The following is a 25,140-nucleotide window of genomic DNA, read 5'->3' as shown; positions in this document are numbered from 1 at the left end:
GATGATTTAGATCTCATTTGACTTAGGTTATCTATTATAGTTAAATTTTTCCATATATATATATAATTTTTAATAAACACTGTATATAATTAAGATGTACAACATGACTATATGGATATATATATTACTACAGTCAAGCAAACTAATTAACATACCATCTCACAGTTATCATTTTTTGTATGTGTAGAATGCACTTGAAATCTACTGTCTTAGCATATTTCCAGTGTTCAGTACAGTATTAACATAACACACAGCAGGTGTTAATCATATTTGTCAAATTGTACATTATATCCCTAGTACTTATTTATCTTGTAACTGGAAGTTTGTACCTTTTGGCCACCATCCAGTTTCCCTTCCCCTCACCCCTGCCTCTGGTAACCACAGATCTGATCTCTTTTTCTATGAGTTTGTTTTTGAAGTATAATTGATTCCACAACACTATGTTAGTTCCTGGAGCACATTTTAGTGATTAGATATTGCTATATATTTCAAAATGATCACCACTATAAGTATAGCTAAGTCTATACCATCTGTCACCAAATATGTTACATTATTATTGGCTATATTCCCAACACTGTACATTTCACATTTGTGACTTATTCATTTTGTAACTAGAAGTTTATACCTCCTAATCTCCCTCACCTATTTCTCTCAACCCTATACCCACCTCCCCTCTGGCAGCCACCTGTTTGTTCTCTGTATCTGTGACTCTGTTTCTGTTTGGTTATGTTTGTTCATTTGTTTTTTAGATTCCACATATAGGTGAAATCATACAGTAATTATCTTTCTCTGTCTGACTTATTTCAGTTTGCATAATACCCTCTAGGTCATTCATGTTGTTGCAAATGGCAAGATTTCATTCTTTTTTTATGGCTGAGTAATATTCCATTGTGTGTGTGTGTGTGTGTGTGTGTGTGTGTGTGTGTGTACACCACATCTTCTTTATCCATTCATCTATTAATGGGCACTTAGGTTACTTCCATATCTTGGCAATTGTAAATAATGCTGCAGTGGACATAGAGGTACATATATCTTTTTGAATTAGTGTTTTTGTTTCCTTCGGATAGATACCCAGGAGTGGAGTTGCTGGATTGTATGGTAATTCTATATATAATTTTTTGAGAAACTTCCATAGTGTTTTCTGTAAGGGCTGCACCAATTCACATTCCCACCAACAGTGCACAAGGGTTCCCTTTTCTCCACATCCTCACCGGTACTTGCTATTTGTTGTCTTTTTGCCCAATAGCCATTCTGACAGGTGTGAGGTGCTATCTCATTGTGCTTTTGATTTGCATTTCCCTGACGATTAGTGATGTTGAGCATCTTTTCACATGCTTGTTGGCCATCTGTATGTCTCTCTGGAAGAATGTCTGTTCAGGTCCTCTGCCCATTTTTTAATCAGGTTGCTTGTGTTTTTTTAGAAGATGTTGGGGGTAGGAGTTTATTAATTAATTAATTTATTTTTGCTGTGCTGCGTCTTCGTTTCTGTGCGAGGGCTTTCTCTAGTTGTGGCAAGCGGGGGGCCACTCTTCATCATGGTGCGCGGGGCTCTCACTATCGCGGCCTCTCTTGTTGCGGAGCACAGGCTACAGACGCGCAGGCTCAGTACTTGTGGCTCACGGGCCTAGTTGCTCCGCGGCATGTGGGATCCTCCCAGACCAGGGCTCCAACCCGTGTCCCCTGCATTAGCAGGCAGATTCTCAACCACTGCGCCACCAGGGAAGCCCCTGTTTGTGTTTTTGATGTTAAGAAAGGTCCATATACTTTTTTTTTAACATCTTTATTTGAGTATAACTGCTTTACAATTATGTGTTAGTTTCTGCTTTATGACAAAGTGAATCAGTTATACATATACATATATCCCCATATCTCTTCCCTCTTGCATCTCCCTCTCACCCTCCCTATCCCACCCCTCTAGGTGGTCACAAAGCACCGAGCTGATCTCCCTGTGCTATGCGGCTGCTTCCCACTAGCTATCTATTTTACATTTGGTAGTGCATATATGTCCATGCCACTCTCTTTGTCCCAGCTTACCCTTAAATTTTTAAGAGAGTATTTAGACAGAGGTAAATTACTGTATGATTTAAAGAACATTCTTTTTAAAAGTGTAGTTCAGAAACCGAGCAAATGGGTATGGTCTTGGAAATGTCGATGTCACGGATGTTTTTATAACATTCTAAAACAGCAGAAATGCATTGCAGTTGTGGAGTTTTGGGGAAGTTGAAACATTGTCCATTGAGTTAAATGGACACATTAGTTTTCTGGCTAACCAAAAAATATTTTAGTATTAGGGATAAAACTTTCTACGTATTTTTGATGCTTGTGATTTCCTGACAGGAAGGAAATCAGGCTGCAGAAGCATCAGCAAAGTATAAAAAACAGTGAGATAACAATTAGGGCTTGGAGGATGGCTTGGCAAGAAGAAAGGTTACGTTGCGGTTTTAATAGAAGCACTTAGTTGAAAGTATGAATGTTTAAAATATGTTGATCAAGGAAAAAATATTTTTTCTTTTTCATTTATTTTGTATCTCTATGAAGTGATGGATGGTCCGTAAACTTACTGTGGTAATCATTTCATAAGGTATGTAAATCACAACATTATTCTGTACGCCTTAAACTTATATAGTGCTGTATGCCAATTATATCTCAAACTGGAAGAGAAAAATTTTTTTAAATTAAAAAAAGTTGATCACATCATCTATCATCACATTGCTAAATTATAAATTTGTTTCATCTTCTTTTAATGTTTTCTTTCATTTAAAACCTTGGTTCAGTAGTTTGAAAGTGATGAAGAAGTAAATTTCACTGTCATGAGCATTTCATATCTTTGAGAGTTGGTTGTGAGAATCTGGACTCAGTCACACCTAAATTTGAGATTCTCTGCTGTTATTATCTTGATGCATGGTTTTGGGCAAGATAGTCGACCTCTCTTTGCCTCAATTTTCTCATCTATGAAATAGTGATGAGAATAATGGTACTTACCCTGTAGAACTTCTGTGAAGATTAAATGATATAATCAATGTATAACTTTTAGCAACATACATGGTAACTTTTGTTATACTACCCAAATGAGATAAATGGTGATAGGGAGGAAGTGTGTAATTATTCAGCAATTACTATATTACTAATACTTTTCTTATGATAGTTCATTTAATCCTTTCTACTATCTTATGAAATATGTATTGTCCCATTTTATAAATGGGGAAACTGAGATGTTCAATAGAAATATACTTTGTTTTGCCCTGTAAGTAACCTCAGGCACAGAGCCCCTGACATTGGGCTGCTCTCTTGTGAAATGGGGTAATAATTCATATTCTAACTTAGGAGGCTCCAGTGAACCACATCACCAAGCAGAGCACAGTGCCCTGGAATCACCTTCTGGAATGTTAATATCTCTATACTGTTTCCTGCTAGGGGTGATAATGCAGCTACATCTCCCTGCCAGTTCTCCCCAGGAAAGTTTGTCATCAGCCTCACGAGGTGCCAAAGAAATAATGCAAGAGTCAAACAGCCTTTTCTGGGTGCTCTGACTGCCGGAACCTCTTACAGCTCCATGCACTGGAGCGAGGCCTGGGCCTCCTCGTTCTGAGCAGGGGAACCCTGCACGAGTTAGACTTGGGTTGAGCAGCATCCAGCAGGAATCAGCGCAGCTCAGACCTAGGGAGGAGACTCACAGACGTCTACAAAGATTTTATTCCTAAAGCAGAGTTTTGCCAGATGTGAAAGAGTCTTTTGTAGAGTTGAGTGATGGTCCACCTACCACATGTCCTAGGCATTTTGACCTCCTGAGGCCTCGTCTTTCTTTATAAGCTAAGCTTTCCTTTCATACACAAAGCAGGACGATAAACCAAACCAGTTCAGTCTTCAAAGGAGCCATGCAGTACCAAAAAAAGGCTGTAACTACTATGAGCAGAGACTGCAAAAATGCAGACCCCTCCATATGCATGGAATCGTGCAGTGTTCGTCCTTCTCTGGCTGCCTTATTTCATTGGGCCTGGTGTCCTTGGGGTTCATCCATGTTGTGGCATATTGCCAAATGAAGTTCCTCCTTTTTAAAGGATGAGGGATGTTCCATTGTTTGTATATACCACACTGTTTTTGTCCATTCATCCATTGACGTTTGGGTTGTTTCCACATCTTGGCTATTGTGACATGATGTATCTAAAACAGTCAAATTCACAGAAGCAAAGAATAGAGTGGTGGTTGCCAGGGGTTGAGGAGGGGTGGGAAATGGGGAGGTATTAGTCAAATGTCTAAGTTTCAGTTAAGCAAGGTGAATAAGTTCTAGAGATCTACTGTACAACATCGTGCCTACAGATAAGAGGGTAGGTCTCGCGTTAGTACCACTAATTAAAAACCAAAAAAAAGTATACTTTTTTTGGCAAATGAAAGGTACCTAATCAGAGTAGAATAATAATCTGAGTTTTACTTTAGAAGGACAACTTTGGTGTTGTTAAAAAAAACATGTAGAGGAGGAGAAACTGTAGCCAAGAGAAGTTAGGAAGTCATTTTTCTCATCCTGGTGAAAGGTAATGAAGGTGTAGGGGAGGAAAAAGTTTTCCTTGACCCTCTTAGGGTCCCTAACTGGGTCTGAAAATTAAACTGACAAACATAGTTTAACAGGATTAAAGCATACAAATTAAGTTAAGTTTTATGTGACACAGCATCCTTCATAAGGAGAGGAGGACCCAAAGAAACAGTTAAATCTGAGTATTTTTATGCTAGGCTTGATGAAGAGTGGAGAGTCGTGGGAGAATATGATAGATCAGAGAGTATGAGATAAGTGTAATAAACTGGGGGAAATTTAGCAAATCCTATTTGTTATAATTCTTCTATGTGTCCCTTTGTCTGTGGAGATAAGGATGCTCCTTTCCCCCAGCTATAGAGAAGGCACCTCTCCCATGAAGGTTTTATGACCTGATTCAAGGGAGAAGCACAGGGGGAATGTCAGAGTGACCTTTCTGCTTCTGCTATTTTCACAAACTCCTTCAGCTTAAGACATTTAGTATACCAAGGTGCCATATTTTAGGGATAGCATGTTCTCAGCCCCATCAAAGCCCTACAGTAAGAAGAGTTAGAGACAACTGAGCAAATCTGATTGACATTTCAGAGGTAAGAATCGACTGAATTCTACTGGATGTGATTTAATCTTAGGGGTCAGGGGAAGAGAAGGCTAATGCATCTCCCTCGGATATTTTGAGTTTGAAGAACCTTTGGGATATCTAGGTTTAGATGCTCAGTAGGCAACTGGAGCTGTGGGCCTGGGGATCAAGAAGGAAGTCTTGAATGGAGCCAAGAGTTTTACAAGTAAAGGATATTAGAAATAATAGTTGAATCCAACATGGAAGTGTCAAACAGAAAAGTAAAGAGACCAGAGAGCAAAGTCCCAAGGGAGACCAACATTTAGGGGTAGTTGGAAGAATTGGTGTGGCTAGCAGAATGTTAGGATCATGAAATGGGAGTGAAGTAAAGGGAATTTCTAGGAGTCGGTAGTCTCTGGCAACATCTGATATTTCAGAGACATCAAACAAAACATGAGCTCTGAAAAGAGGTCATCAGGTTAAATAGGCCATTTTTAACCCAAGAGAAAGCACTTTCTGTAATGTGGTAAGATACTAGAATATGCCATATTGAAATGAGAACATGGGTGAGGACAGAGACTGTGTGTAGAAAACTCTTAAGAAATTGGCTAACGAAGTAAATTTCTTTGACAGACAGGACTAAGTTTTAAGGCTGTCATAGAGCTAAAGATGAAGTGAGGAAAATTTATAGAAAACAGAAGCTCAGAACCAAATACAGCAGATCTTGAAACATTTTCTCCTATTACTAGTACCTCGTATAATTTCTGCATGTACATATGCTGAAATGTATAAATCCCTTCAGTTTTACTGACTCAATTTTTTTTCCCTGTATAATTGAATTTTGTTAAGGTCTTCCCATAGCTAGGGTTTTTGTTTTGTTTTGTTTTACTTTTTGGGCATAAAATTAAATTCAGCAATTTTAGAATTACACGAGCGGTTATTTCAAGCATGTGCTCGCAAAGCACTTCACACTAGTTGTACTTCACTGTTGGCAAAACTTTGCACGTAGTCATTGCTTAAGGAAGCACTTTTGTGAAGTTTTAAATGTAATTAAAAGGAATGTTATGCTATTTTAAGTTCTATTTTTTTTCTTGCTACATTTTGGCTCTGCATTCTACTTTTAATGATACTATGCTATTGAGCGTGAGATGGAGACATGTTTATATAATGCAGTGCCCTCTCCCAAACACAGCCCTTTCCTTCCCATTAAAAGTAACCATCACTGTTCTGATTTTTGTATAGTCACTTCCTTGCTTTTTAAAATTGTTTTATTACATAGGGGTACATTCCTGGGGCGCAGTGGTTAAGAATCTGCCTGCCAATGCAGGGGACACAGGTTCGAGCCCTGGTCTGGGAAGATCCCACATGCCACGGAGCAACTAAGCCCGTGTGCCACAACTACTGAGCCTGTGCTCTAGAGCCTGCAAGCCACAACTACTGAGCCCACGTGCCACAACTACTGCCTGAGTGCCTAGAGCCCATGCTCTGCCCCCTTCCACTTTACTTTTTGTTTTTTTTTTTGGACAAGATTACTTCTTAGGTAGTGGGGTGTTCCTCCTCAGGAGACACACAATTCTGTTTTTGAGATGATTGCAGTAGTTGATGCAAAATGACTGGATTCATGATTCACCAGGGTTTCCTGCATCATTGTACTGTATTTCTATGATTTCTTCATTTATTTGCTGGAATTCTATAAACAGAAAGTTATCTTCCTTTATTATTTGGTTACCAGTGGTACATTTAGTATAGGAAGAGCAGTGTGCTTACTTGATATTTTTTTCTTTATTTACCACTGTTCAAAATTTTAAAAAGCTGGCTCTAAGTTGGATATATATATCAATATCTATATCTACATATTTATATATAGATATATCACCTAATGGCTTTGTACTGATATTTCAAATGCAGTGAAAATTCAGAACTGCAAGATGTTTATTTAAATTCTTCTGTCTCACGACTGTATCTTTATCCCATCCCTACAAATTCTTAAGGAGTAAGAAGACTGGGAACGATAGAATTAGTATATCACACAAACCCACATTATATACAAAACTTCCTTGTAGTAACTACCAATAACATGATTACTGAAAGGAGCTGAAACAGTCACTCCTTTCTCTCCTTACTAGTTTGTTTGTTTCTACGGTTGTACTGTTTCTACACTGTCAGAGCACATGGCACTTCTTTCAACAGTACTCTTCCCCCTGTATCCTTGTCAGCTAGTGAGTTTAAGCAGATTAAGATCACAGCGTTAGGCTTTTGTGATTCCATTTTTGTTGTAACAAAACTTTTCTTCATCTGTGCCTATGAAAGAAAATAATAAAGGGAACTAAATATATGTTACAGAGGAATAATTCTTCAAAGGAATGTTACATTAGGAAACTGTTGATGTAGCACTGTTGTTACATTAGGAAACTGCTGATATAGCCCTATTGTTGATTATTTAAACTTTTTTATATCTTGGATTTCCCCTAAATGTAACTTTTACAACATCTTTTTGTTTGTTTTCTTTTGTGGTAAACAGAACATTCCAATATGCCAGTTGAAAAAAATATCACTTTAGAAAGGCCTTCTAATATAGAACTCACATGCCAATTCATGACATCTGGAGATCTGAATTCAGTAAATGTGACTTGGAAAAAAGGTGATGAACTACTTGAGAATAACTATCTCATCAATGCAACAGGAAGCATCCTGTATACCCAATACATGTGAGTAAACAAAATTTTAACCTGTATGGCTAGATGAAATTAAATTCTAAATATTTTCCTGAATGAGCATCCTTTCCTTTGCTGTCACTTGAATGTTATGCTAATATTCTAATTTGCACATTTACAAATTTTTTTCATCTTTAAATTTTGATTAATGGCTGAGTCTTTCATTTTCATTAAGGAGAGTTTTTTGAGAACTAAGCCTGTATTAATAACTTAAATTATCTTTAGGTTCACCATCGTTAATAGCGAACAAATGGGAAGTTATTCTTGTTTCTTTGAGGAGAAAAAGGAACAAAGGGGCACATTTAATTTCAAAGGTCAGTACTAATAATTTGTAGAGTAATAACTTTAGCATTATATTCTTAGAATTCTAAATCCTCAAATTTGTTGGGAAGAAAATATCTAGTTTTTGTGCTGAAATAAATCTTTACCATTATGTAAAGGTCCTGGATCTTATGCCATCATCTAAAATCCTGTTGTGTTCACAAAATAATTGTTGTAGAAAATAAACAAATAAATCCTCAATTTTTAAAATTATTATTACAATACTAAAAATACAGCTGAAAAAAAGGCATCATGTGCTTTCTATTGAATCATAAGTGGTGACCTTGAAAATGGAGCTTCACAGTGTCTTCCCAGTGCTCCCTCCCCCAGTTTAAAACACAGGTTTTAGTTTGAAAGATCAGGCTGCCAGGTTATTTGTACCTCTTTTGTAGCAGTCTCTTGAATTTATTTATTTATTTAGCCCTCCCAACTCAGACCTTTTATAATACTCCTCTAGGTGTCTGAGTTATTGCATTCCTAGACTCTGAGAATATGCTTTGGTGTTCTGTATCAGTGGCTCCAGGACTTGGGATTTTAGGAACCCATAAAATTTAAAAATAATTTGGAGACGCACAAAGGTTGCCTGCTTTTGATTTCATCAAGTAAGGACAAACCCCAGAATGTAATCCACAGTTCTCCCCCATAGGAAAAAATAAACTCAAAGTATTTTACTCTTACCATCATTAAACCAAAACTTTAAAGGTCTCAATCTCATAATAGAGACTAGTTGTTCAAGTTGGGTAATTATCTTCATGAAAAACCCATATTCTCTGATAGATAAGTGAATGTCACTGTCCCTGATGGTATTTGGGAAATGCAGTCTGTTGCCATATTAACTATCTTGGGCTTTGCTTCACATTAATTTACCAGCACACATGAGAAATTGTTTACTTTTTCCTAAAAATTGTGAAATCCAGCTAGCTGCTATGACAAAATACGAATTCTATCCCCAAAGTCCCATCAGTAGCAGAATGGGCTGACTCATCACTGCCATGATTTCAGATGGTCCCCTCCTTCATCCCTCCCTATAGTCCCTCTGCACTCAGACTCATTTCCTTCCTGTGGTTTTATAAATATTCCTACTGGGTAAATATAATAAATCCTTGTATTTATGCACTTTGGTCTCTGCAAAGGCAGAAACTATTATCATCTTTTGATTATTTTGATCATGTACATTCTCTTTTAACCTTCTTTCCTCCATTTGCCAAATTTAACCTAGTGAAGGATAGATATATCACATACACTTCCTTCCCTTATTCCTTTTCTTAACTTCCCTTTTCTTTTTCTTTCCTCGGTCTTTTTCTCTTGCCCCCGCCTTGCCATCCTAATGAACTAACAGATACTAAACACATGGACACACATACACACACACAAACACACAATCCTAGTACACATTTTATGTGTCTCTTTTAAATGTGTAAAGAAGGCCTACAGGTCTTGAGGAAATACTCATCAAATCTTGAGGCTCAAAGTGCCTCCAGGAGATTCAACTTTAAAAATTGCTTTGGGCTTCCCTGGTAGTGCAGTGGTTGGGAGTCTGCCTGCCGATGCGAGGGACACGGGTTCGTGCCCCGGTCCGGGAGGATCCCGCGTGCCGCGGAGCGTCTGGGCCCGTGAGCCATGGCCGCTGAGCCTGCTCGTTCGGAGTCTGTGCTCCGCGATGGGAGACGCCACGGCGGTGATAGGCCCGCGTACAGCAAAAAAAAGAAAAAAAAAATTGCTTTTTCCCCTCTTCTAAATAGCACTGTTTTCTAGAAATATGTACTAGTCATGCCTGTTCAAAGTTTAAATATCGAATATATTACATTTTTTCTTATTAGCACTGTTATGATAAATTACTTAAATTATTACTTGTAAGTGATCATTCTAGTCTCTAATGTGAAGATTAACAGAAGCATTTTAGTTTTCAGTGTACTAATAAATTTAATGCCAAGTAGTCTTAAAGAAGGCCTCTTGATCTGTATCCATTTTGAGTAACTAGGTTGATGCTGGCTGGTGTCAGAAGCACCTACACAAGGTCTAGGTTTGAAATCAAGTGCTTGAGGAATGCAAAGAGCCACTGAATATTTACTTTTTTTCTTTTTATAGTTTTCTTAAAGCAGTTTAGTTCAGTTTATTTGTTTTAAATGCCCACTTAACAATGTAACTTTTAAGTATGTACTATATCTTAAAGATTTTTATACAGTTAGTAAGTTGGGCCCTTCCAGATTTTCTTTGGTAAAATAATAATTCTCTTTAATTTATCTAAGTTGAATATTGCTTGGAGGAATCATTTCATTTGAGTACAATTTAAAGGCATCTGCAGAACAATTCATATTATAGTTATTATTTAATTAGATCTTGTAAGGCTTCTAGAATGGTGTATGTTTTTATTTTTACAAATATCCTATTTTACTCTTTCTCCACATGGATTGCTTATGGCTTTTCCTAAGAAGAGGATTATCTGTTCAATTGAGTGTGGATGAAAAGCCTGTTTTATCCTCCCTTTAAAATTGAGCCAAAAAAAAAAAATTCTGCTATCGATCACATGAGTCAACTAAAGTGCATGAGCCTGAGTCCTCAGAACAATTTATCAGCAAAGTCCCTCCTTCTGCCTTTATGGGAACTGGTTGATTTATTACTACAAGATTATAAAAGGGCCTCAACATCACTGATTAGTACAGTGTGGAAAAACCTGCTGACTTTGTGTGTTTGGCTGTTGATGACAGTACAGGGAGAAAGCCAAAGTCACACTGGAAGCTTGCAACTGCTAATGTCACTGACTGCCTTTCACCAAGAAAGATGGGTGGTGGTCTGCAATGTTTTTTAGTAGTAGGTCAAATATTCTGAGGTAGATGCTGAAAATTTCTATAATAACCATCAATGTTAAAATCTCTTAGTAAAAAGATGCAGAAACTTAGTTGGTAAAGCATAAGTAATAGGACATAGAACTTCTTGGAAGACATGGTGAGATTCTGATAGTACCAAGTGCTATGAAACCTGCCTTGGCCCAGCCATCTGGCCTCACTGGGAAGCATCCAAGGAGTCAAATGGAAGAGCACAGTAATAGAATCAGTTTGAACTTAAGCTTCATACCCCAGTGCTAAAACCTAGTTCGCTGTCTTTGACTATATGGAAGAATCTTTTTCCCAATTTGATAACACCTAAACATCCTTGAGCCAAAAATGACACAGGCTAATGTTTTCTAGTCCATAAATATGCAAATATAAATCTCTAAGATTTACAACTCCATAGGGTTTTCACTTTCACTGAGTAGTTCCTAGACCTCATCTTCCTAGACACTAGTTTGAATCAGCAATTTCACCATCTTTAAACTTGAATTCTTTCAACCCCAAGATTTTGTGTCCTACTTTATCCAGAGTTCCCGCAGCAGTGAATTCCACCATTCTGTCTTCCAGGTCACTTATCTGTTCTTCTGCCTCAGTTATTCTGCTATTGATTCCTTCTAGTGTAGTTTTCATTTCAGTTATTGTATTGTTCATCTCTGTTTGTTTGTTCTTTAATTCTTCTAGGTCTTTGTTAACCATTTCTTGCATCTTCTCGATCTTTGCTTCCATTCTTTTTCCAAGGTCCTGGATCATCTTCACTATCATTATTCTGAATTCTTTTTCTGAAAGGTTGCCCATCTCCACTTCATTTAGTTGTTTATCTGGGGTTTTATCTTGTTCCTTCATCTGGTACATAGCTCTCTGCCTTTTCATCTTGTCTTTCTGTGAATGTGGTTTTTGTTCCACAGGCTGCAGGATTGTAGTTCTTCTTGTTTCTGCTGTCTGCCCTCTGGTGGATGAGCCTACCTAAGTGGCTTGATGGGAGGGACTGGTGGTGGGTAGAGCTGACTGTTGCTCTGGTGGGCAGATCTCAGTAAAACTTTAATCCACTTGACTGTTGATAGGTGGGGGCTGGGTTCCCTCCCTGTTGGTTGTTTGGCCTGAGGCAACCGAACACTGGAGCCTACCTGGGCTCTATGGTGGGGCTAATGATAGACTCTGGGAGGGCTCACGCTGCCAGTGTCCTTGTCCCCACGGTGAGCCACAGCCCCCACCCCCCACCCCCACCTTTGCAGTAGATCCTCCAACACTAGCAGGTAGGTCTGGTTCAGTCTCTCCTGGGGTCACTGCTCCTTCCCCTGGGTCCCATGCGCACACTATTTTGTGTGTGCCCTCCAAGAGTGGAGTCTCTGTTTCCCACACTCCTGTCGAAGTCCTCTAATCAATTCCCACTAGGCTGCAAAGTCTGATTCTTTAGGAATTCCTCCTCCCATTGCCAGAGCCCCAGGTTGGGAAGCCTGATGTGGGGCTCAGAACCTTCACTCCAGTGGGTGGACTTCTGTGGTATAAGTGTTCGCCACTCTGTGAGTCACCCACCCGACAGTTATGGGATTTGATTTTACTGTGATTTTTATTTTTTAATTTTTCTTTTTACATCTTTATTGGAGTATAATTACTTTACAATGGTCTGTTAGTTTCCACTTTACAACAAAGTGAATCCGTTATACATATACGTATGTTCCCATATCTCTTCCCTCTTGCGTCTCCCTCCCTCCCACCCTCCCTATCCCACCCCTCCAGGCGGTCACAAAGCATCGAGCTGATCTTCCTGTGCTATGCGGCTGCTTCCCACTAGCTATCTACCTTACGTTTGGTAGTGTATATATGTCCATGCCTCTCTCTCGCTTTGTCACAGCTTACCCTTCCCCCTCCCCATATCCTCAAGTCCATTCTCTAGTAGGTCTGTGTCTTTATTCCTGTCTTACCCCTAGGTTCTTCATGACATTTTTTTCCCTTAAATTCCATATATATGTGTTAGCATACGGTATTTGTCTTTCTCTTTCTGACTTACTTCACTCTGTATGACAGACTCTAGGTCTATCCACATCATTACAAATAGCTCAATTTCGTTTCTTTTTATGGCTGAGTAATATTCCATTGTATATATGTGCCACATCTTCTTTATCCATTCATCCGATGATGGACACTTAGGTTGTTTCCATCTCCGGGCTATTGTAAATAGAGCTGCAATGAACATTTTGGTACATGACTCTTTTTGAATTATGGTTTTCTCAGGGTATATGCCCAATAGTGGGATTGCTGGGTCATAAGGTAGTTCTATTTGTAGTTTTTTAAGGAACCTCCATACTGTTCTCCACAGTGGCTGTATCAATTTACATTCCCACCAACAGTGCAAGAGTGTTCCCTTTTCTCCACACCCTCTCCAGCATTTATTGTTTGTAGATTTTTTGATGATGGCCATTCTGACTGGTGTGAGATGATATCTCATTGTAGTTTTGATTTGCATTTGTCTAATGATTAATGATGTTGAGCATTCTTTCATGTGTTTGTTGGCAGTCTGTATATCTTCTTTGGAGAAATGTCTATTTAGGTCTTCTGTCCATTTTTGGATTGGGTTGTTTGTTTTTTTGCTATTGAGCTGCATGAACTGCTTGTAAATTTTGGAGATTAATCCTTTGTCAGTTGCTTCATTTGCAAATATTTTCTCCCATTCTGAGGGTTGTCTTTTGGTCTTGTTTATGGTTTCCTTTGCTGTGCAAAAGCTTTGAAGTTTCATTAGGTCCCATTTGTTTATTTTTGATTTATTTCCATTTCTGTAGGAGGTGGGTCCAAAAGGATCTTGCTGTGATTTATGTCCTAGAGTGTTCTGCCTATGTTTTCCTCTAAGACTTTGATAGTTTCTGGCCTTACATTTAGGTCTTTACTCCATTTTGAGCTTATTTTTTGTGTATGGTGTTAGGGACTGTTCTAATCTCATACTTTTACATGTACCTGTCCAGTTTTCCCAGCACCACTTATTGAAGAGGCTGCCCTTTTTCCACTGTACATTCCTGCCTCCTTTATCAAAGATAAGGTCACCATATGTGCATGGGTTTATCTCTGGGCTTTCTATCCTGTTCCATTGATCTATTATTTCTGTTTTTGTGCCAGTACCATACTGTCTTGATTACTGTAGCTTTGTAGTATGGTCTGAAGTCAGGGAGCCTGATTCCTCCAGCTCTGTTTTTCGTTCTCAAGATTGCTTTGGCTATTCGGGGTCTTTTGTGTTTCCATACAAATTGTGAAATTTTTTGTTCTAGTTCTGTGAAAAATGCCAGTGGTAGTTTGATAGGGATTGCATTGAATCTGTAGATTGCTGTGGGTAGTAGAGTCATTTTCACAATGTTGATTCTTCCAATCCAAGAACATGGTATATCTCCCCATCTATTTGTATCATCTTTAATTTCTTTCATCAGTGTCTTATAATTTTCTGCATACAGGTCTTTTGTCTCCTTAGGTAGGTTTATTCCTAGATACTTTATTCTTTTTGTTGCAATTGTAAATGGGAGTGTTTTCTTAATTTCACTTTCAGATTTTTCATCATTAGTGTATAGGAATGCCAGAGATTTCTGTGCATTAATTTTGTATCCTGCTACTTTACCAAATTCATTGATTAGCTCTAGTAGTTTTCTGGTAGCATCTTTAGGATTCTCTATGTATAGTATCATGTCATCTGCAAACAGTGACAGCTTTACTTCTTCTTTTCTGATTTGGATTCATTTTATTTCCTTTTCTTCTCTGATGGCTGTGGCTAAAACTTCCAAAACTATGTTGAATAAGAGTGGTGAGAGTGGGCAACCTTGCGTCCCTCCTACTGTCTCATTGTGGCTTCTCCTTTGTCTTTGGGGTATCTTTCTTGAGTTCCAGTGTCTTCCTGTTGATGATTGTCCAGCAGCTAGTTGTGATTCTGGTGTTCTCGCAAGAGGGAGTGAGAGCACGTCCTTCTACTCTGCCATCTTGGTTTCTCTCCACAAACTCTTATTCATCTGCTTTAGCCAAGGACTTGCATAAGTGTTTCAAGCAGCAGAATTTGTTTTACAGCTTCACTGAAAAGTTTTTTAATATATGTTATTAAAGGATGGATTGGTGCCACCTCCAGCATCTCAAAGCTACTGTTTCTTCATTCTTCTGGGCCTTGTCTCCTGTGAATTCATCTTTTATTTTTCATCATTTTAATCTCTTTTAATCGCCTTTCTCAGATTGTCTGGGTGTTCTGTAAATGGCTCAGTTTGGACCCTTTTCCACATTTGGGGGTGTCTTTATACATTCCTATGGTTCTGAGATGAATTCAGGTGAATTTCCAGTTCTCCTTTTATTCTGTGTCTTATTTCTTCTCTGTTCCACATGGCCAACTGGCCTAAAAATCATTCTTGCATGTGACAATAATCCATGCCATTAAGCTGGCTAATGTAGGAAGGCTGTGGGCATTACAAATTGTACAAAAACTCAATTAAGAAAAGCAATACCAGTACATGATGACAACAAAAGTTCTAATTTTGTGGTGTTTGCTCTACACCAAGCCCTTTATATATTGTGTTCCTGTACTTAATTCTTTACAGTAACATTGTAGAAGGGTATGACCAACCTATGTCCTCAACACTAGTAACACTGAAGCTATAATTCTAATATTTCCTGGACCCAAATCTTACATGTTTGTCACATCATTGTCTCATTGTGCTGACTACTTCAAACGCTCATTGAGCTTTGAAATGGACACATATTAACCACATTTCCCTTAGTGTCCCTCAGCCTAATGGTAACCAATAAGGAGTGTGGGACACTAGTAGCCATTCGAAAGGACTGTTCAGAATATCCTCTGGCAAGGTCAACTCACCAATTTCTTCTGGCTGGGATGACTTCAGTCATGCCAATCACATGTGTTCACTTCTCTCCTACCTCAGGAGTACCCTACTGGTACCTTACTAGGTGCTCATAAACTATTAGTGGGGTGATTATAAATTCTGATTGGCAGTTCACATCTTTGGGTAATGTAAAATTCATTCAGTTTTATCAAAACATATTTCCTTGGTTATGAAAAGTATGAGAACCATTGACTTATAGCTTGCTCTGTCATCTTATGATTTACACTTTCAGTGGTGATATACCTTCCTTATTTGCATCTCTTTATTATTAGCAGTGCCTCATTCAACACTCTGCTGGTCAGCACTGCTGATGAAGGAGGGGGTGATATGTGCAATTGTATTTAGGCCCACGTTGAACCATAAGGAAAACTGAAGACTTCTGACACTCATCACTGTAACATTAATCACCTAAAGACAGAACCTGTGAAGAAATCCAACCCTATGTTTACCCCTATACAAGTGGTTATAGAAGTCAGAATTTCTTTTCCACTTATTACCAGTTATTTCCCCCTTCCTCATCTTTACAGTTCATACATCCAGCAAATGCCCAATATTCTTCTGGTAGTAGAAAGCCAAGAGCGTTTAGAAAATGTATTTAATCTGTAAACCTAATTTTAGCAATTAAAATTGATCTTTCCATTTTCCACCCTGACCCTCCCCAAAATAAAATCTAAAAATAGGATAACAAGTGAATAGCAAACAGTATCTATAAAATTTGTCAACACAGTATTAAAAATTTAGACATTGTCTCTCTGCTGGCAAACCAAAAAAACAAAAAGGAAAAACAAAACACAAAACCTGCTAAACTTAGTAAAAGAAAAAAAAATCAACAAAAGTCATCTTTGTTGATAAGTCTGTCTCTCATAAAAGTGTACATTTTATAATACATCTTTTGAGGTCAATCAGAAGGAACTGATTTCACCATGGAAGCTGCTAGTTGGCTTTTTATTGCTTTGCTTATGTTCTTATGCTTTAATTTTCTTTACCAAGTTATCCATAGCCTTAAAACTTAATTTTTCTAAATTCAGTGCTCATTTTTATTGTTACTAATGGCATCTGCTTCAAACTTTAAGAAATTTATCACAATGAATATTAGTTTTTGTTTTTTTCCTACAAAACCACATGGAAGTGGGTTTTTTTTTTTTTTTTTTTTTTTGGTATGCGGGCCTGCCTCTCACTGTTGTGGCCTCTCCCGTTGCGGAGCACAGGCTCTGGACACGCAGGCTCAGCGGCCATGGCTCACGGGCCCAGCCGCTCCACGGCATGTAGGATCTTCCCGGACCGGGGCACGAACCCATGTTCCCTGCATCGGCAGGCGGACTCTCAACCACTGCACCACCAGGGAAGCCCAAAAGTGTTTTTTATCTCATTTTCTTTCCTCTTCTTGTCTCTTTCTCTAAAATTTCCTTTGCTCCTTTCTCATCTTCCCATCTTCTCCAACTCTTTTCATAAATCTGTGTCAAATAAAAATTTTAAATCCTGAAAATTTTGTCTCCTCACTAGAGTGCCATTTAAGGGTAAACTTTGAAAAAATATTTGCTCTAACGTAACTTAGTAGGTGGGAAGAAAGAACAGTCTTGAAAACATGAAGTTTCTTTCTTATCCAAAGCATGTAACAAACAGTCTATTACAATACTTGTAATTGTTATTGGCTCAATAATAGAAGACCTTCCTTCTGTTTCTATATTACTGACAATTATATTGCACCACCTACCTACTACAACTATACATCTATTCAACTTGAATACATTCCCCCTATTCAAACTCTTTCAGTAACATATGTTTCTCTCCATTTTTCTTAGTCCCTGAACTTCATGAAAAAAAGAAACCGTTGATCACTTATGTAGGGGATTCAGTTGTCTTGATGTGTAAATGTCAAGACTGTTTTCCTTTAAATTGGACCTGGTACCGTAGTAATGGGAGTGTACAGGTAAGATCATATTTCTTTGACTTGAAGAAAACAAAATAAAAACTTTTATTTGATAAATAATAAGATTATAATACACTCACAGTTCTTAGGACTATTTATACTTCTGTTATCTTGTTCCTTAATATGTGTTCATGAAGAAAGAACAGTGATGAATGGAGCTGTCATTTGGTGTTTTTAGCATATTACATTATACATCTGAAGATACTCTTAATGTTTCATTAAGTGGTACTTTGTTTTTTAGATTTAGCCATTTAATAAAATTCTATGAAAGGAAGTTACAGTTCATTTTTAGTTGACAAGTTTAGATATAACCCCAACAAAAAAGATTCTTTTTTTCCTTATCATTTCATGAGAGTAACTAGAAAAAAAGAAAGGGAGTTTTCTTTTCCTGCTTCTGTCTCTGGAAACATTTGTGATAGAATGCAATACACTGGCAGCATCTGAGAAAAGAATGAAAATTTGGTAACTTAAACTCAGGTTTTAGGTTCTTTTAGTGTCACTGACCTCTTTTGGACTTCCAGAGACCTAAGGGAAGCCAAATACTTTAAATTCCTATTAAAGAATTAATGGCTTTTCAAAGAGCTGATATTAAGAAAAACATGAGTACTTAAGAAATCATTTCTGGTTTTCTTCCTCCCAGATAGCCTCTAATAGCAGGGAAATTTAGGACATTGTCCTTTAGGGGACACCCTTTTATTGCCCTGGTGCTAATGAGCATTGAAATTGAAGTCTTGTAAAGGCAATTCTAGAAGGAACGGTATGAGACAGGGTAGATCTTAGTGAAATATTAAATTCCTTCTTAGACAATATTGATGCTATTGTAGACTGTTGACGACAGAGGGTATGACTTAAAAGGGTGAGTTACTGATTCTGTGATTGGTTTGAGTTTTCAAAGAGATAGCTCCAAATCACTGAGGAGTAGATTTAAACTATTAATATTTGTACTTATCTTGTTATTGATGATTAGGAAAGGCAATCATTTTGTGTATGGAAATAGTTTTAAAGAGCATGTAAATTTGTAAAAACAAGTAACAGACATAGTTTCTGAATTACATAGCCTAATTTATTTACGCATATGTGATACTAGACAAAAAAAGCTTGTCTAATTATATTAAACTTTTAGAATGTAGTCTGTACTTCTCTCCATTTGCTATACTAAGTTTCTCTCAATTTGGCCCTAAGCATGGGTTATGTTAGGATATGAGAAAAGTGCAGGGAAGAGGGTGCAAGTCAAAACTTTAGGTCCAGTGTTTTTTCAAAAAGTAGGCGAACCATCATCTTCATCAGGCTTACCTGGGGCACCTATTAAACATGCAGTACTTTATCAGCTCTGAGTTAGAGTACATTTGTAACAAGCATCATAGGCAATGCTGTGCACAGTGAGCCAGGTTGCTATAATTTTTTTGGCAAATAATAAACTCACAGTTCTTCATCAGATAACCTCCAAGAATATTTGTATGCAAATTAGCATTTACTGAGCAGTGCAGTTGAGTGATAGAGCAATGAAGGCATCAAATGGCCTGAGAATAAAATTTAATTTAAATGGATTAAATAAATTAGCCACCAAATAGCTTAGTATGGATCTTAAAAGGCTGAGGAAAACCCAGTGAATCTCAGAAGCCAACATGTCAGAAAGAGAGAGAAATTCAGCTATGAGAGAAGACAGAAGGTGCGCAGACCACCATGTATACCAGGCTTAGAGGGATTTCTACCATTTCTTCTACATCAGCTTCAAAGGCCTGAAGATTTCGTCTTCAGTTCCAGTTTGAGGAACTCCCAATGCCATGAGCCAGTGAACTTCCTTTACAGGAATGATCAGATATAATAGCTTCATTAATTTAACAGTTGATTTAATGAATGTATGCCTGCAATTGTGAAGGAGGAAGTATTCTGAACTAGTAAGGGATTGTAACATGAAACCCGGATGGCTGGAAAATTTCTGTATTTCTAATTCGCATAGAATATTTACCCACGATGACTTGCACACTGTAGTTTCAAACATTCAGTGCTAAGTAGTTAAAGCAAAGTGTACTTTTCCTTTGTTTGCTACCTTTAAAAGATCAAACTATGGTAAGACTTGAGCTCTGTATGTATAACTTCTCACATACTTTAATGTGCTCCCTTCTTTAATAAATTTATTTATTTTTGGCTGCGTTGGATCTTCGTTGCTGCGCTCGTGGTTTCTCTAGTTGCGGCAAGCGGGGTCTACTCTTCGTTGCGGTGCGCGGGCTTCTCATTGTGGTGGCTTCTGTTGTTGTGGAGCACGGGCTCTAGGTGCGTGGGCTTCAGTAGTCGTGGCTCGCGGGCTCAGCAGGTGTGGCTAGCGGGCTGTAGAGCACAGGCTCAGTAACTGTGGCATACAGGCTTAGTTGCCCTGGCCCAGGCTCGAACCCCTGTCCCCTGCATTGGCAGGCGGATTCTTAACCACCACGCCACCAGGGAAGTCCCTAATATGCCCTTTTTCTGGTAAGCAGTTTTCTTGGTACTATCTTGTAGCTTTCACTCAAAACTAGATCATTCAGGACATGTATCTTTTATGCAATATGATAGGAATGGATTTTAATGTCTCCTTCTATTAGGTTCCTGTTGGTGTTCCAATGAACAATAAGTATGTGATCAATGGAAAAAATGCTAATGAAACAAGGCTCAAGATAATGCAACTTTCAGAGGAAGATCAGGGATCTTACTGGTGCCATGCAATATTCCAATTAGGCGAGAGTGAAGAACACGTTGAACTTGTCGTGCTGAGTTACTGGGTGCCTCTCAAAGCATTTCTTGGAATAGCTGTTGAGGTGGTTCTTTTAGTGGCTATTATTCTGCTTTTTGAAATGTACACCCAAAAGAAAAAGAAGCACTCAGGTAGGATTTCTTTTTTTTAGATAATTCTCATGTTATGACTTAATCCATTATGGTGGCTTTAGAAAAAAATCTAACTTTTGTTTTTTGTAGTGGTATTTATGTTAATAACAATGGTGACAGTGAGCTATGAGCTTATATTGATGGTCTTCCTGTATCAACTTCCTAAAAAAATTTAATGTTAAAATATACCTTTTTTCCCTTTTCCTTGGTGTTACTGGGACCAGCACACCAATTAAGTGATATGTGCACTGGTACTGGAATATTAGAAAATTCTGCATTAGCTTAATATAAAAGATCTCAAAGACAAACAATTATTCTTTCATTTAGATAACTCATTTTTAAAAACGTTTTATCAAACATTCTGAAATTCTCATAAAAGACATTGCCTGCCAGCTTTCTGTTTTCATAGCCTGTGCCTGATGTATAACAGACTGAGAAACCAATGGTTCCCTAAGAAAATTTATTTTATATTCTGTATTTTTTCCTGATTTTGTACTAAATTTTTCATAACTTAAATAATTACAAATCAGTCAGTTCTGTTTTTGATGATCCCAGGCACCAGACTATGCTTGATCAAAACTGCAGGCAATTTTGCAAGTCGGGAGAGCAGGGAAGGAGTGGACATGATGGAGGGGCAGCTGTCTGATGGGGCCCACTCTCTCATTCCAGAGCGGGAAAGCAGCACAGGCAGTCAGGGGATGTTGAATTCAGGGGAAAGTAGAATTGAGCATATATGCTTTGTAAGAATAATAAACCAATCTTAAGAGTTAAATTCTTCTTTTGTTACACAGATGATGGGAAGGAATTTGAACAAATTGAACAGCTGTAAGTATTATTTTTTATAGGTTAATTTTCACATGCATAAAATACAGATAAATATGAAATTAAATAAAATGTTTGCAGTTAGAGGAAAAAAGTACAAGAGTATATAACGTGTGTGTTATTTTCTGTAGATGTCCATGTTGTGGTGAAGAATGGCATTTGGCATTTACCTGCATGCAACAGAATCCCCCTCCACCACTTACTTTCACCTCTCTGTGCTTCAGTTTTCTCTTCAACAAAATGGGTTTAATGATATTACTTACCACATAAGGTTTCTGGATTAAATGACTTTCTATGTGTAAAAATTCTTAGCATAGGCTTTGATGCACAGGAGGCACTCAAGAACCATGAGGAAGTATTATTTGTGTAAAGCAATGATTCTCAACCCTGGCTATATTTTTGATCACTTAGGATGCTCCTTAAAATTACAGTTACTCAGACCTAACTGGATATCTTAGATCAGAACCTCTGGGATGGGTGCCTGGGCATCTGTATTTCTTTAAAGTGCCTATCACTGATTCTGATTCTCAGAATTCAGTGTTGAAAATCACTGGGCTAGAATTGTGTCATTATTTTTGAAGGAACACAAATTGTGGCGTATTTCTGTTACAGTCTCCTTTGTTTAGAGTTGAGCGGAGCATGAGGAGAACTAGGAAGAAAATTACCAGGGATATCATTTGGTTTGGTGAACGTGGGAGTTACTGGGCCCACCAAGCCAGAGAACTGACAGTGGAGCCTAGTGAGAGAGGTGCTTAAAGTCCAAGTAACACTGCCAAGGGCTGGGGACCAAGAAAATGAGACCAGATTAAAGGAGCCGAAAGAAACCTAGGAAATGGGAGGGCTGAGCAACTATTACCAACCCAAAATGACACCTGAAGTTTTATCTTTTTCAGTCAACAGGGGCTCTGAGGTGTGAGTGCTATAGCCACAGTTAAAGAGCAGGAGTGGGGCGGACAGCTGTCATGCAGATATTTGTAGACATTATTGAAATAGTTATTTTTTACTCAGTTCACACATGGCAGGTAACTTAAATCAACAGGATATGAACTTCTAAATTAAGAGCATAAAATAATAATTAAGGGCATAAAATAATTATTTTATGGGTCAGGAGTTCCATAACCCCAGATAGGAAAAAAGTGTTGTCTTAGAATCAGAGACTCTCATGGTTGGAAGGAATTTGAATCTCTTTCCGGAGAACTTGGACATCTTGTTTGTATTGATTTGAACATTTTATCTTTCTGGTTCCCATGTATTGATTACCTTTCTTATACTCAGAGTCATATAAAAAACATGACCGTCATTCAGGTATTTGAAACAACTACTCCCTTGCCTGGATTCTTTTGTTCAGCCTCCCCAGTGTTTCTATCCAGTCCCTTGCAGTCACATTTCTCATCTTTAGGTTATTTCAGTATCTTTAGATTTAAATCAAGTATCAAGGGCACTTGTACTCATTTAGAGCAACTTTCACCAATGCTGTTTTTAGAATTTTTAGTTTAGGAGATAAATTTTTCTTTACAGAGAATATTGTTTATCAATACATTTTATATTTGATGCTTATATATGTGTTTAGATACCAGTGATTCATAGAATTTCTTGGTGAAAATGACTTTTAAAAATAGTACACTACTAAATAAGCATATAACATCAAAACAAGCTAGTCATTTCAAACAGCATTTATCTGATCCACCCAGATATTTAACCCACACAATTTCACACAATATTTAACCTACCTGCCCCATCCCCCAAATTTTTAGACAGCCGATTAGGTTGTTGAATTTATTATCTGGTGGTACTAGTTTAATGAGCTCAAGCCTGCCAATAACATCTAGAAGGGTATTTATTATATACCCTTGTAACCTAGTTTAGTTTTCCTTAAGAATCTGGAGCCCACATTGTGGTCTTACTCTGATGCACATTGGGTAGATAAAGAACCATGTTTAACCTCTAATTCAATGTAATAAACATGTTGAATTACAGCACCTGTATTGCACATACTGGCTGAGCTCCTGATTGGCTATTATCTTGCATGTGGCAAAGCAACATATAAGTTAGGCTGTATACCCAAGCCTCCACTCATGCTTGGGGAGAAGCAATTCTCCCTCTGCATAAAAGAAACAGGCCTTTGTCACTGTCATCTGTGGCAACAGTTCCTCTCCAAGCAATGGCATACAAATAAAATCAACACTATGAGTAAAACATTTTTAGGAAGAATAAATTCTGTCTGTATTGACCTTTTAAATTTTAACCTGATGGCCATGATATAGGTGGTGTACTGACCTTAGTTTTATGCAATGTAAACATCTAGTAATTTTCTTTCTTGTTTTCTCTACAGGAAATCAGATGATAGCAATGGTATAGAAAATAATGCCCCCAGGCACAGAAAAAATGTAAGTTGCTTCAAAATGGTATTCCAAATAAAATTCAATATGCATAGGCCATTAATCCATCTACATTTTTTAGTTTTAAAAAGACCTAGTCATTCACTATGTGCTTGGATATGCTTTTTTAAACAATATTGTAGGAGAATATATATAGTTACACAAAAATAAGCATCTTTTTTCCACCAGAGAACATGTAACAACCAATCTAAAAGTGAATCTATTACACTGCAGATATATATTGTTTCTTCTGTCACCACAGGCTAGTTTCTTTTACAATTTTTTATGTAGTCTTATTTTTTTTCTCTCTCAGTTTTTCTGGATTCTCCTATTTTATTGTCACATATTCCCATATACTTGGTGCTATGAATGAATCAATATTAGCTTATTTTCTTCACTGATTAGAATAAAAATTTTCATAGTTCATAAACATTTTTTTCCTTGAGTATTTAGAATAGGAACTGTTGGTTTTGGCAGTAGTTTGGATCACCTCTTCCAGACATTTTTTGCTTTGCTAAAGTGATAATAAGTTATTATAGAATAACCAGGTTATGCTAATTATGTTTCATTATGCTTTATGTAACTCAGGAATCTGGGGGCCAGTGAATGAGAAACATCATGTCAAGAGTCACAGGAAGATGTCAAAGAGTTTGGATTTCAGCTTTGTTTCTGCTTCCTGTTAAGAACACGTGAATTTTTATTTTTAAAAGGATGAAAAGTTTGTGCAAGATGCTCAGCAGTAGCTTTGTAAATAATATATGCTATTTCGGATCTAAAGATATATTTTCATTCTATTATTATTTTACATTAAAGAAAGGTAAATTGTATTAAGTATGTTCTATGAGCTGTAATCCAGGACAATTAATGTCATTCTAGTCCTCAGGTGACACACAGAACAGACACCAGCAAAACCAAATAGTACACAGAGCGAATGTCACTCAAGACCTGTTTATAACCAAAGAATTCATTAAAGACAAACCCTTTGCCATTTGTCTTAAAAAGCTTTTTTCCCCCATCATGTTTACTAGATGTAGAAGTATTTGTAATAATTTTCATGTAAAGTTCATCCTTCAGTCATATCGAAAAAAAGTGTCCTCAAGGGGAAATTAGCACTTTCTACCTTTGTTAATGATGGTTACTGTACAATGTCCATAAGAAAAACATACTTTTCTTACAAAAATATTGGTTTAAGGCAAGGAAATAAAACCATACACTTGCCCCAAATCTCCATCACCACGAAAGCAGATTTCCTAATCTCATTCCACTCATCGCCACTGTTTTCCCACACCAGGCTAAAGTGATATTTAGTCTTTATGGAGAACGTTTTTTTATTTTTTTTCTTTGT

The 25,140-nt window shown here is 37.5% G+C and overlaps 1 protein-coding gene across 1 annotated transcript in view; it reads left to right on the top strand.

The window, feature by feature from the left end:
* The window catches only part of EMB (embigin), a 45,199-nt gene extending 20,398 nt beyond the window's left edge, over nucleotides 1-24,801 (top strand). Inside the window, exons 4-10 of the mRNA XM_019930055.2 lie at nucleotides 7,603-7,789; nucleotides 8,021-8,109; nucleotides 17,609-17,736; nucleotides 20,316-20,595; nucleotides 21,387-21,420; nucleotides 23,750-23,804; nucleotides 24,384-24,801. Coding sequence (XP_019785614.2) covers nucleotides 7,603-7,789; nucleotides 8,021-8,109; nucleotides 17,609-17,736; nucleotides 20,316-20,595; nucleotides 21,387-21,420; nucleotides 23,750-23,804; nucleotides 24,384-24,401 — 791 coding nt within the window. The 3' untranslated portion in view covers nucleotides 24,402-24,801. The remainder of the gene's footprint in view (nucleotides 1-7,602; nucleotides 7,790-8,020; nucleotides 8,110-17,608; nucleotides 17,737-20,315; nucleotides 20,596-21,386; nucleotides 21,421-23,749; nucleotides 23,805-24,383) is intronic.
* Nucleotides 24,802-25,140: the final 339 nt, after the last annotated feature.

The sequence above is a fragment of the Tursiops truncatus genome, chromosome 3, assembly GCF_011762595.2.
Source record: "Tursiops truncatus isolate mTurTru1 chromosome 3, mTurTru1.mat.Y, whole genome shotgun sequence".
Taxonomy (NCBI): Eukaryota; Metazoa; Chordata; class Mammalia; order Artiodactyla; family Delphinidae; genus Tursiops; species Tursiops truncatus.
This window is presented reverse-complemented; position numbering and strand designations above follow the sequence as displayed.